The 13258-nt window shown below is 70.9% G+C and overlaps 1 protein-coding gene across 1 annotated transcript in view; it reads left to right on the top strand.

The window, feature by feature from the left end:
• LOC144279322 (myosin-14-like) overlaps positions 1–10777 on the top strand; it is a 39600-nt gene extending 28823 nt beyond the window's left edge. Inside the window, 13 exon segments of the mRNA XM_077840793.1 lie at positions 666–914; positions 1290–1509; positions 3373–3575; positions 3649–3810; positions 4226–4354; positions 4870–4958; positions 5345–5468; positions 6041–6070; positions 6072–6101; positions 6103–6251; positions 6594–6702; positions 7667–7839; positions 10335–10777. Coding sequence (XP_077696919.1) covers positions 666–914; positions 1290–1509; positions 3373–3575; positions 3649–3810; positions 4226–4354; positions 4870–4958; positions 5345–5468; positions 6041–6070; positions 6072–6101; positions 6103–6251; positions 6594–6702; positions 7667–7839; positions 10335–10485 — 1818 coding nt within the window. The 3' untranslated portion in view covers positions 10486–10777.
• The last annotated feature ends 2481 nt before the right edge of the window (positions 10778–13258 follow it).

The following is a 13258-nucleotide window of genomic DNA, read 5'->3' as shown; positions in this document are numbered from 1 at the left end:
TGCAGTGGGCGCAATGTGGGACGCAGTAGGTGCCCAGCACTGGTGCAGGGGAAGCAGTGCAGGGGATGAGGTGGGCACCAAGTCCTGGTGCAATGGTTGCAGTGTGTGGGGGTGCAGTGGGCGCAGTGTGGGGATGCAGTGAAGGGGGTGCAGTGGGTGCCAGGCACTGGCAGAGTGGTTGTTGCAGCGTGGAGGAGCAGTGAGTGCAGCATGGGGTCATAGTGGGCGCCAAGCACTGGTGCAGTGAGCGCAGTGTGAAAGGTGCAGCGGGTGCCGTGTGGGGGGATGCAGTGGGCACCAAGACCCGGATTTAGTGGTTGCAGTGCAGGGGGGTGCAGTGCGTAGGGATGCAGCATGGGGATGCCGTGAGGGGGATGCATTGGTTGCAAAGCACTGGTGCACTGTGCTTGGCACAGCGGGTGCAGTGTTTCCTGCCCCGGCCCCCTCTTTGTTCTGTCCTTGCTGGCATCCCAGCGTCTCCCAAGGGCGAGACCATTTGCTGGCTGGGGTGGGGTGCGTGTCCTGGGACCGGCCGGCTCCGGGATGGGGGACTCCGGGGGCGCCGGGGACTGGCCGGCTCCGGGGTGGGGGATTCCGGGGGCGTGTGGGGCCGGCCGGCTCCGGGGTGGGAGGCCCTGCGCCCCGGCTGACCCTGCTGCCGGCAGGTGGCGGAGGCCCGGCGGAAGCTGGAGGAGGACGCGGGCACGGCGGAGGCGCTGGAGGAGGCCCGGCGGCGGGCGGCCCGGGAGCTGGAGCTGCTGGGGCAGCGCTGGGAGGAGAAGGCGCAGGTGGCCGAGAAGCTGGAGAAGAGCCGGGCGCGGCTGCAGCAGGAGCTGGACGATGCCAGCCTGGAGCTGGGCCAGCAGCGCCAGGCCGTGGCCAACCTGGAGCGCCGGCAGAAGAAGTTCGACCAGGTGAGGGCGCTGCTCCCCACCCCTGCTCCCCCCACTGCTCCTCACTGCCCCACCCCCTCTGCTCCCACCCCCACTGCTCCTCACTGCTGACCCCCCCGCTGCTCCTGACCCCCCCGTTGTCCCCACCCGCCACTGCTCCCCTCCCCCATACTCCCCAGCCCTGCTTCCCCCCAGCCCCCTGCAGCTGCTGCCCCCCCACTGCCTCCCCCCCCCATTCTCCTCCCACGCTGCCCCCAACCCCACCCACAAACCCTCCACTGCTACTGATCCTCCCCAACCCTACTCCCCACACTCCGGCCCCCCAGCCTGGCCAGGGCCCCCTTCCCCACCCCCGGCCTGCCCAGGCCCCCCCACGACGCTCTGGCCCCCCGGCAGATGCTGGCAGAGGAGAAGCTGGTATCGTCGCGCCATGCGGAGGAGCGGGACCGGGCCGAGGCCGAGGCCCGGGAGAAGGAGACCAAGGTGCTGTCGCTGAGCCGGGCCCTGGAGGAGGCGCTGGAGCTGCGGGAGGAGCTGGACCGGCAGAACAAGCAGCTCCGGGCCGAGCTGGATGACCTGGTCAGCTCCAAGGACGACGTCGGCAAGAACGTAAGGAGCCCCGCCCGGACGCCTGGGTTCCGCCCCCACCTCGGCGCGGGGAGGGGGGCCTGGGCTGGGAGTCAGGAGTCCTGGGTTCTCTCCCCAGCTCTGGGAGGGGTGTGGGGTATAACACAGCGGTATGTGTCCGGGAGGGCCCTGGCGCGGTGCAGCGGGGATGGTGGCACGGTGCAGCGGGGATGGTGGCACGGTGCATGCCGGGGGCCCTGGCGCGGTGCAGCGGGGATGGTGGCGCGGTGCATGCTGGGGGCCCTGGCGCGGTGCAGCTGGGACAGTGGCGTGGTGCATGCCGGGGGCCCTGGCGCGGTGCAGGGGGGATGGTGGTGCGGTGCATGCTGGGGGCCCTGGCGCGGTGCAGCTGGGACAGTGGCGTGGTGCATGCCGGGGGCCCTGGCGCGGTGCAGGGGGGATGGTGGTGCGGTGCATGCCGGGGGCCCTGGCGTGGTGCAGCGGGGATGATGGCGCGGTGCATGCTGGGGGCCCTGGCGCGGTGCAGCGGGGATGGTGGCGCGGTGCATGCTGGGGGCCCTGACACAGTGCAGCGGGGATGGTGGCGCGGTGCAGCGGGGATGGTGGCGCGGTGCACACTGGGGGCTCTGGCGCGGTTGCAGCGGGGATGGTGGCGCGGTGCAGCAGGGATGGTGGCGCGGTGCAGCGGGGATGGTGGCGCGGTGCATGCCGGGGGCCCTGGCGCGGTGCAGTGGGGATGGTGGCCCGGTGCAGCGGGGATGGTGGTGCGGTGCATGCCGGGGGCCCTGGCGCGGTGCAGCGGGGATGGTGGCGCGGTGCAGCGGGGATGGTGGCCCGGTGCAGCGGGGATGGTGGTGCGGTGCATGCCGGGGGCCCTGGCGCGGTGCAGCGGGGATGGTGGCGCGGTGCAGTGGGGATGGTGGCGCGGTGCATGCCGGGGGCCCTGGCGCGGTGCAGTGGGGATGGTGGCCCGGTGCAGCGGGGGATGGTGGCGCGGTGCATGCCGGGGGCCCTGGCGCGGTGCATGCCGGGGGCCCTGGCGCGGTGCAGCGGGGATGGTGGCGCGGTGCAGCGGGGATGGTGGCGCGGTGCATGCCGGGGGCCCTGGCGCGGTGCAGTGGGGATGGTGGCCCGGTGCAGCGGGGATGGTGGCGCGGTGCATGCCGGGGGCCCTGGCCCGGTGCAGCGGGGATGGTGGCCCGGTGCAGCGGGGATGGTGGCGCGGTGCATGCCGGGGGCCCTGGCGCGGTGCAGCGGGGATGGTGGCGCGGTGCATGCCGGGGGCCCTGGCGCGGTGCAGTGGGGATGGTGGCGCGGTGCATGCCGGGGGCCCTGGCGCGGTGCAGCGGGGATGGTGGCGCGGTGCATGCCGGGGGCCCTGGCGCGGTGCAGCGGGGATGGTGGCCCGGTGCAGCGGGGATGGTGGCGCGGTGCATGCCGGGGGCCCTGGCGCGGTGCAGTGGGGATGGTGGCCCGGTGCAGCGGGGATGGTGGCGCGGTGCATGCCGGGGGCCCTGGCCCGGTGCAGCGGGGATGGTGGCCCGGTGCAGTGGGGATGGTGGCGCGGTGCATGCCGGGGGCCCTGGCGCGGTGCAGCGGGGATGGTGGCGCGGTGGCATGCCGGGGGCCCTGGCGCGGTGCAGCGCGGGGATGGTGGCGCGGTGCATGCCGGGGGCCCTGGCGCGGTGCAGCGGGGATGGTGGCGCGGTGCATGCCGGGGGCCCTGGCGCGGTGCAGCGGGGATGGTGGCGCGGTGCATGCCGGGGGCCCTGGCGCGGTGCAGCGGGGATGGTGGCCCGGTGCATGCCGGGGGCCCTGGCGCGGTGCAGCGGGGATGGTGGCGCGGTGCACGCTGGGAACCCTGGTCCGTGCCCTCCTGCAGGTCCACGAGCTGAGCGGTCGAAGCGGGCGCTGGAGCAGCAGGTGCAGGAGATGCGGGCGCAGCTGGAGGAGCTGGAGGACGAGCTGCAGGCCACGGAGGACGGGAAGCTGCGGCTGGAGGTGACCCTGCAGGCCATGAAGGCGCAGCACGAGCGGGACCTGCAGAGCCGCGACGACACCAACGACGAGAAGAAGAAGCTGCTCTCCAAGCAGGTGGGTGTGCCGGGGCCGGCAGGTTGGCGGGGGCAGGGCGGGCGCTGGCCTTGGCTGACCCCTGCCCCCCCAGGTGCGGGACCTGGAGCAGGAGCTGGACGGCGAGCGGAAGCAGCGGGCCCAGGTGGTGGCGGCGCGGAAGAAGCTGGAGCTGGACCTGCAGGAGGTGCTGGGGCAGATCGACGCCGCCAACAAGGGGCGCGAAGAGGCCGTCAAGCAGCTCCGCAAACTGCAGGTGGGGGTCGTGGTGTGGGGCCAGGGGGAGGGCCTAGGGGCTGCGGGAGGGGCCTGGGGGGCTGCGGGAGGGACCTCGGGCGCCCAGCTGTGCCACGGGGGAAGCCACAAGGGGAGCAGTGCGTGTTGGGAGCTGGAGTATCCTGTTTTTCCTTCTCCTGTGTTACGGGACCCTGGTGTCCGGGCGCTCTGGGGGTGGACCTTACCCTGTGTCATGGAACCCCGGTGTCCAGGTGCCCCAGGAGTGGAACTTATCCTGCACTATGGACCCCAGCAACCGGGTGCCCCAGGAGTGGGGCTACCCGGTGTTATGGGACCCTGGTGTCCGGGCGCCCAGGAGCCGGGATTACCCTGCATTACAGGACCCCGGCAACCGGGGGGGGGTCTCTTGCTTGCTCTCAACCCATCCCCCGCAGGCTCACATGAAGGAGCTGTGGCGGGAGGTGGAGGAGTCGCGCACGTCCCGCGAGGAAATCTTCCAACAGTCCCGGGAGAACGAGAAGAAGCTGAAAAACTTGGAGGCGGAGCTACTTCAGCTGCAGGAGGTGAGGGGGTGGGGCTCTATGGGGGCGGAGCTACTTCAGCTGCAGGAGGTGAGGGGGTGGGGCTCTATGGGGCGGAGCTACTTCAGCTGCAGGAGGTGAGGGGGTGGGGGCTCTTTCATTTGGGGGTGGAGCTACTGCAGCAGCTGAGGGGGTGGGGCTCTTTCATTTGGGGGCGGAGCTACTGCAGCTGCAGGAGCTGAGGGGGTGGGGCTCTTTCATTTGGGGGCGGAGCTACTGCAGTTGCAGGAGGTGAGGGGGTGGGGCTCTTTCATTTGGGGGCGGAGCTACTGCAGTTGCAGGAGGAGAGGGGGTGGGGCTATTTCAATTGGGGCGGGGCTACTGCAGGAGGAGAGGGGGTGGGGCTATTTCAATTGGGGCGGGGCTACTGCAGCTATGCGAGGTGAGGGGGGTGGAGCTATTGTGGTGGGGGCGGGTATGCGCTGTGGGGGGGTGTCAACGCCTGACGAGCCCAGCCGGGACCCTGCTGCCTCTGACCCCTCCCCCACCGGTTCCAGGAGCTGGCGGCAGCGGAGCGAGCCAAGCGGCAGGCGCAGCAGGAGCGTGACGACCTGGCCGACGAGCTGGCCAATGGCGTGAGCGGCAAGTGAGTGCCCCGCCCACTGCCTTGGCTCCGCCCCTGCTGATGAGGAGGGCCCTGCCTGCTGCATAAAGCCCGCCCCCCTGCCCGTGGCAGGCCCCGCCCCCTCCCTCCCCTGCCTCTGGCTTGTTGTGAGCTCCACCTCCTGCTGCCATGGGCCCCGCCCCCTGTCCCTGCCCTGCCCACTCCCTGCCCCACTCCCTGCCCTAGCCATGCCCCCATGTATGCCATGTCCAAACCCCACCCCATCCTTTCACTTGCCCCACCCACTTGCCCCACCCGTGCCCCCTTGCGAGCACCTGTATCCTGGGCACGGACCAGGAGCTGCTCGCCCCAGAGCCGCCCCTGCCCCGGCCCCCAGCCCTCCTTAGCCCAGCCCCCCCTCCCCGCAGGTCGGCGCTGCTGGACGAGAAGCGGCACCTGGAGGCCCGGATCGGGCAGCTGGAGGAGGAGCTGGACGAGGAGCAGAGCAACGGGGAGCTGCTGAACGACCGTTACCGCAAGCTGAGTCTGCAGGTGGGGGGTGTTGAGAACCCCGCAGCCTCCCCCGCGGAGCTCCCTTCTGCCCCCCCGCAGCCCAGCGCCCCCCCGCTGAGCCCCTATCCCGCTCCCCGCAGCCCAGCGCCCCCCGCTGAGCCCCTATCCCGCTCCCCGCAGCCCAGCGCCCCCCGCTGAGCCCCTATCCCCGCTCCCCGCAGCCCAGCGCCCCCCGCTGAGCCCCCCGCTCCCCGCAGCCCAGCGCCCCCCGCTGAGCCCCTGCTCCCCGCAGCCCAGCGCCCCCCGCTGAGCCCCTGCTCCCCGCAGCCCAGCGCCCCCCGCTGGAGCCCCCCGCCCCGCTCCCCCGCAGCCCAGCGCCCCCCGCTGAGCCCCCGCCCGCTCCCCGCAGCCCAGCGCCCCCCCGCTGAGCCCCCCGCCCCGCTCCCCGCAGGTCCAGTGCCCCCTGCTGAGCCCCTGCCCCACTCCCCGCAGCCCAGCGCCCCCTTGTGCCACCCCTAGGGCTTCGGGGCCGGCACTGACTGCCAGGGGAAGCGCCCCGCTGGGGCAGGGGGGTCCCAGGCGCCCCGTGACCTGCCCCCGCCCCCCCGCAGGTGGAGACGCTGACGACGGAGCTGGGGGGCCGAGCGCAGCTTCTCGCAGAAGGCGGAGAACCGCCCGGCAGCAGATGGAGCGGCAGAACAAGGAGCTGCGGGCCAAGCTGGGCGAGCTGGACTCCTCCGTCAAGGCCAAGCACAAGCTGACCATCGCCACCCTGGAGGCCAAGGTGGCCCAGCTGGAGGAGCAGCTGGAGCAGGAGTCCAGGTGACCCTGGGGCCAGGCCCCTGGGGGGGTTACCCAGCGTGCCCTGGGGCTGGACAGCAGGGTGGGGGGTGGAGGAGCAGAGCCTGGGAACCAGCTACCCAGCATGCCCTGGGGCTGTATCCCCCTGGGGTACAACCCACTGCTGTGGGACCAGGGGGCCAGACTACCCAGCATGCCCCGGGGCAAGAGCCATGGCCAGGGCTGGGCGTGGGGCTGGCGTTTGTCTACCCCAGAACCCACCGGGGGGTCAGAGAAGGGAGGTGTGCTGCCCCGGGGGATTTCTGGGTGTGATGCGCCCCCCCGTGAGGCGGGAGCTGACCCCTGGCCTGCCCCCCGGCTCAGGGAGCGGATCCTGTCGGGGAAGCTGGTGCGCCGGGCGGAGAAGCGGCTGAAGGAGGTGGTGCTGCAGGTGGAGGAGGAGCGCCGGAGCGCCGACCAGTTCAAGGACCAGGTACGGGCCTGCCCCCCCCGGCGCCCCTCCGCCCCCTTGCCCTGCCCCACGCGTCGTCCGCCTCCGGCCCCTTGCCCCGCCCCGTCCCACACGTCCACCTCCGGGCCCCTTGCCCCGCCTCCCGGCGCCCCCTCTGGCCCCCTGCCCCTTCCCACGAGTCCGCCTCCGGCCCCCTTGCCCCGCCCCCTGCCCCCCCTCCGGCACCCCCCCCGCCCCTTGCCCCGCCCCACGCGTCCGCCTCCGGCCCCTTGCCCCGCCCCACGCGTCCGCCTCCGGCCCCTTGCCCCGCCCCGTCCCACACGTCCACCTCCAGCCCCTTGCCCCGCCTCCCGGCGCCCCCTCTGGCCCCCTGCCCCTTCCCACGAGTCCGCCTCCCGGCCCCTTGCCCCGCCCCCTGGCCCTCCCCTTCCCCTTCCCCATGCGTCCCCCCTGCCCCGCCCCCTGGCAACCCCCCAGCCCCCTGCCCTGCCCCCCGGCACCCCCTTGCCCTGATCCCTGGTGCCCCCGTGCCCTGCCCCCCGGCATCCCCCTGGCTCCCTGGTGCCCCCGTGCCCCTGCCCCCGGCATCCCCCTGGCTCCCTGGTGCCCCCCGTGCCCTGCCCCCGGCATCCCCCCGGCCCCCTGCCCTGCCCCGCCTTGCCCCCCGGCACCCCCCCCCGGCCCCCTGCCCCCGCCCCACACGTCCACCCCCAGCCCCCTGCCCCGCCCCCTGGCGCCCCCGGCCCCCTGCCCCGCCCCACACGTCCGCCCCCAGCCCCTGCCCCGCCCCCTCCCCATGCGTCCCCCCCAGCCCCGCCCCCTGGCTACCCCCCAGCCCCCTGCCCTGCCCTGCCCCCCGGCATCCCCCCAGCCGCCTGCCCCAGCCAACACGTCTCCCCCAGTCCCCTGCCCTGCCCTCTGCGTCCCCCACCGCTCCACACTGAGCTGTCCGCTCCGTGCCGAGCCGCCCGCTCCGTGCCGGCAGGTGGAGAAGGGCCACATCCGCCTGAAGCAGCTGAAGCGGCAGCTGGAGGAGGCAGAGGAGGAGGCGTCGCGGGCGAACTCCGGCCGGCGCCGCCTGCAGCGGGAGCTGGACGACGTCACCGAGTCGGCCGAGTCTATGAACCGCGAGGTCACCGCACTGCGCAACCGGCTCCGGTGAGTGGAGGGCGCTGAGCACGGGGGGGGGCAGAGGGTACTGGGGGGGCAGGGGGCACCAGGCTGTAGCTGGGGAAACTGGGGTGGGGGGGTGTCCACTAGAGTCCCCGGGCGATGCCTCTGGACCTGCTCCCCATGAAGCCAGGCAGGACTCTGGGGAAGTCTGTGAGCAGCCTGTCTCCAGGACACACAGCTCACCCGGCTCCACCTTTCCTGGGTCTGACCTCGGAGCATTCAGCCTCCTCTGCCCCTCCGTGTGCTTCCCACAGCGAGTCTGCCCAGGCGGGGTCCTGGGGAAGCCAGAGGGTCCTGCCCCCCAACTCCGCAGTCAGACGTGACTCTCAGCCAGCCAGTAAAACAGAGGTTTATTAGACGACAGGAACATGGTCTAACAGAGCTTGTAAGTGCAGAGAACTGGACCCCTCAGCCGGGTTCATTTTTGGGGGCAGTGAGCCAGACAACCACGTCTGCCCTTCACTCCATGTCCCAGCCAGCCACCCAAACTGAAACTCCCTCCAGCCCCTCCTCCTCTGGGCTTTGTCCCTTTCCCGGGCCAGGAGGGCACCTGATTCCTTTGTTCTCCAACCCTTTAGCTCTCACCTTGCAGGGGGGAAGGGCCCAGGCCATCAGTTGCCAGGAAACAGGGTGTCGGCCATTCTCTGTGTCCAACCCCCTACACACACCTGCCCTCTAGGGCTCTGCAATGATCATACACCCTTATCCCACCGCCTAGATACTTAAGAACTGCAAAGGGAAACTGAGGCACCCCCACCACTATTCAGAGGAAACATTAAGAACGGTCCCACTTCATCACAAGGGGCAAGGGGCACCTGCAGGTTGCAGTGAACTGGAGGACGAGCCCTCTGGGGCCGGGGGGAGGGAGTTTGAAACCTAGCTGCTCTAGGGGGCCTGGGTCCTACAGAGGGGGGTTGGAACCCGGCTCCCCTTGTGGGGCTGGGGCGGGGGGGGGGATCGAACCCGGCTCTCCCCACATGGCCGCAGGGCCACCCATCCTAAATCCTTCCCCACAGATGAGTCCTGCCCCACACGTCTGATCCCAGAGCTCTTCCCGCCGTGCCCCAGACATCCCCCCTAGGGATGGGGGTCGGTCTGGCTCTTGGGGACGGGGCGGTGGGGGTGGGCATGTGCTGCTTGGGGCCAGCTGATGCTGGAGAAGGGTGTTAGCCAGGCAGCGCCACCAGGGCTCAAGTGAAAGGCATCTATGCGCAGCGCAATAGTTCAGCACAGGAGGGGAAACTGAGGCACGGGGATGGGCGTGGGACCTGCAGAAGAGTATGAAGAGAACCCAGGAGTCCGGGCTCCCAGCCCACCCCACCTGCTGTGTCCACTAGCCCCCATCTCTCCGTGGCTGGGGCGGTCTCTGTCTCTCTCTCTCACTTTCTCTGTCTCTCCTGTTTCCTTCTCTCTCTTCCGACCCCCCAGCAAGTTGGAGCGTCTCCAGCGCAAGTACGTGACCCCCCCAGCTCCCGCTGCCCCCCGACTTGCCAGCCCTGTGTGCTGTGTGGCAGTCCCTGCTCCCGGCGCCCCGCGGCTGGGGGGGGGTGCTGCTTGTGGGGGTGTGTTGGGGGGGGAGGGGCTGAGCCATCGACTGGGACAGGGATCCCCCTCCGAGCTCCCTCTGCCCCCTCCTGGAGTCCCCCCATCCAAACTCTCCCTCCCCCGACCAGCGGCCCCCCCTCGAGCTCCTTCTGCCCCCACATGGGGTTCCCCTGTCCGAGCTCCCCCTCGGCCCACCCCTCTGAGCTCAGGAAGTCCCCCCTCCCCGCAGTTCTCTTCCCCTCCCCTCCCCGCCACCCGCCGTGCAGTCCCAGGCATTGGCTCCCGGCTGGTGGGGGGCAGTTACTGGCGTCGGGGGTCGCTCGTGTCCCGCATCCCGAGGCTCTGCTGCGTGACGTTGCTGCTGCACTGAGCTCTGGGTGGGGGGCTGCCGGGGGGCGTGTGGGGCAGAGTGTGTCATTTCCATCCTCTTCCGGCAAGGGGCCGAGGTGCCGGGGGGGTGTGGGTATTGGTTGCGGGGTCTTCAGGAAGGGCGCTGCTGGTTGTGGGGGGTACTGGGGGCACCGTGGGGAGCAAGGTGGGGGTGCTGTATGTGGGGGGATTCAGAGGGTGACGGGGGGGGACCCTGTGGGACTAGGGAGGCATGGTTGAACCTGGGGTGCTGGCTGTGGGGGGCCCCATGGGCTGATAGAGGGTCAGGGCCTTGGTTGTGGGAGCAGGGGGGTGCCATGTGGGTCAGGTGGGGTGTTGGCTGTGGGGGGTCCCATAGGTTGATGGGGGTGGGGCGTTTGCTGTGGGGGTGCTGTGGGAGTGGGGGGGCACCATGGGGGTCAGGGTACGGGTGTTGGCTGTTGGGGGCTCTAGGGAGGCGACCTAGGGGCCACGGCAGGGGCGCTGACTTGGGGCCCGCCGTGGGGGCAGTCGGGGGGTGCTGTGGGGGGGGCCATGGCCCATACTGACCCCTCTTTCCCCCCCAGGCGCACCCCCCTGACATTCACCACCCGCACGGTGCGTCAGGTCTTCCGGCTGGAGGGCGTCTCAGACGATGAGGCCGACGGGCCCGACGCAGGGACCCCGGACCCCGACCACCAGCCGCAGCCCCCCCCGGCCGAGCCCCCCGCCCCGTGAGGGGCCCCGGGGACTGGGGGTGTGTAGATGGGGCCCACTGGCACAGCTACGAAGCCAGGCTCAGCACTGCGCCTTGGGCCCCATCCCAGCCCCCCATGCTGGGGTCTGCTCGCATATCAGCCAGCACTTTACGGGGGGGGGGCCTGGGGGGGTGGCTGCAGCCCTAACTGGATCCCCTATGAAATAACCCCCCTGCCCACACCAGGGTCCTAGCGCCGGGGGGCACAGCAATGGTCCCCCCTACTGGTATCTCTTCCCCCCGCCCCCGGCCCAGCACTCCCCCTGGACTGGGATCCCCTGCCCCCATCCCCAGCACCCCAATCTGGGATCCCCCCGGACCCAGCACCCTCCCCCCAGCCTGGGATACCCCCCTGACCCAGTTACCCCCCCTGCCCCCTGTCTGTTCAGCTCCAGGACTAGAGGGGCAGGCTGGGCACATTCCTCCCCCCTTCCCCCCTGTTGTGCTCCCCTGTGGGGTGGGGCTGGCCGCGGGTGCCCCCCACACCCTACGCCCTGGAAGTATCAGGCACTGAAGGGTTAATGGGCTCCAGGGGGCCGAACTCCCCCTCAGAGTCAGTCCCGGGCCCCACGGCGAGACCCCTCACATGGCGAGTGTGTCATCCCCAGCTGCTGGGTCCTGCTCCTCCCGCGGGGGTGCCCCAGCCTCCGGCCTGGCCCTCAGGGGCACCCTGGGGTCTCATTGGCTTTAGCCGCAGCTGGGACCCGACTTTGCCCCTTCAGGGGGTTGGGTTTCTGCAGGGCTGAGGCCTCTGCACAGAGCTGTTGCGGTTACACCAGTGAGCTACCCCCCGGGCCCAGCTACCCCCTCCCTGCCCTCCAGAGCCACCCCCGGGCCCATCTACCCCGGTATCCCGTCTCCCCTGCCCTCCAGAGCCACCCCCGGGCCCATCAACCCCGGTATCCCGCCTCCCCCGCCCTCCAGAGCCACCCCCGGGCCCATCTACCCCGGTATCCCGTCTCCCCTGCCCTCCAGAGCCACCCCCGGGCCCATCTACCCCGGTATCCCGCCTCCCCCGCCCTCCAGAGCCACCCCCGGGCCCATCTACCCCGGTATCTCGTCTCCCCTGCCCTCCAGAGCCACCCCCGGGCCCATCTACCCCGGTATCCCGCCTCCCCCGCCCTCCAGAGCCACCCCCGGGCCCATCTACCCCGGTATCCCGCCTCCCCCGCCCTCCAGAGCCACCCCCGGGCCTATCTACCCTTGTATCCTGCCCCCCCAGCCCTCTGGAGTTGTCCCCAGGCCCATCTACCCCAATATCCTCCCCCCCGCCCTCCGGAGCCACCCCTGGGCCCTGCTACCCCAGTATCCCGCCCCCTCCCTGTCCCTCAGCCCGGACCCCAGGACCGTCTCGCCCCGCATTTTGCCCCTTTGAGGATCGGGACCTCTGAGTTTCCCCACATCTCAGCATCTCAGAGTAAACACACGCGGGCCCCCGTAGGGTTACGGCTAACACAGGCCGGGACCCCTACTGAGCCCCCAACGGCCACAGGAGAGATGGAAACTCTTTGCTGAGCCCTCACCTCCACTCCCCCCCCCTTCAGCAAACACTGGGTCACCAAATCCCTGCCTCCGGCCCCCTTTTCCTAGTGTCTCTTGGCCTTTGGCTGTGGGGGTCGCCACCTCTCCCGGGTTGGATCCTGCCCATCCTAGATCCCCCCCCCCATTTTATTCTCTCTCTGCACAGTGATTTGGGGCGGGGGGGCTTGTAAGGTTGGCTTGTGGCCTGGGGGGGGTAGGAAAAACCCTTGGGGACTTCGGGGGGTGTTTTCACCCCCCTGGCCAGGCTGGGTAGGGTTGGGCTGGGTCGGGGCGCTGGCTGGGGGAGGACATGGGGGGTTTGGTGGGTTCTGTTTGCTTTTTGTTCCCCCCCCTCCTCCCCCGCCCCGTTTGTGTCTTCTATTAAAGTTCATCTCGAGTTTCCCCACGCGTGGCTGTCTGGTGGGGCCAGGCGCGGCAGGCAAGCGAGACACACGCAGGAGATGCGGAGAGAAGGGGGTGGTTTATTGACACCCCCCCACCTTGGAGCGTGGTGGGGTTAAAAGCTGGGGCCTGCCCCTCACGCGCGGTTTCCAGGGGAGCCGAGTTCAGCTAGGACCCCTGGCACCCGGCGTGGGCCCCACTGCAGCCGCCGGAGGCAAAGACAAAAGCTACAATCTTGGTGCAGGGTGTTTCTGCAGGGGAGGAGCCGGGGAGAGAACCCAGGAGTCCTGGCTCCCAGCCCCCCTCCCCCCGCCCGCTCTAACCACTAGATCCCACTCCCCCTCCCAGGAGAGAAGCCAGGAGTCCTGGCTCCCAGCCCCCCCCCGCTCTAACCACTAGATCCCACTCCCCTCCCAGGAGAGAAGCCAGGAGTCCTGGCTCCATCCTGCTGGCCCCTGTCACTGTAGCCCATACGCCCTCCCTGCCCCCAACCCTTGCTCTATTGCCCGGCTTTTGCTCTCCGGCCGGAGGCTAGCGCCAGCTGCTGGCCCATCGCCCAGCAGAGCAGGTGGTTTCTTCCCCTGGGGACTAGCGGGGCAAGGCCAAGGGAGAAGCTGCTGGAGCCCTGGGGCACCGTGGGGCTCGCACCCAGCCCCTCTCGGTTCCAGGACGGGGCCGGCGGGGGAGGGTGGGGCAGGGGCCTCTCTCTTTGCTGACCCCAAGGGCAGACGTGGCGCCGGCTTGTGCCACCTCCCTCACGGGCAGTGTGTGGCTGGAGCTGGGCAGAGGGGGCATGGCCCCCTGGCTGTGATAGTGCCTGGGGGGGTCTGG

Source organism: Eretmochelys imbricata, chromosome 23 (assembly GCF_965152235.1).
Source record: "Eretmochelys imbricata isolate rEreImb1 chromosome 23, rEreImb1.hap1, whole genome shotgun sequence".
NCBI classification, from domain to species: domain Eukaryota; kingdom Metazoa; phylum Chordata; order Testudines; family Cheloniidae; genus Eretmochelys; species Eretmochelys imbricata.
This window is presented reverse-complemented; position numbering and strand designations above follow the sequence as displayed.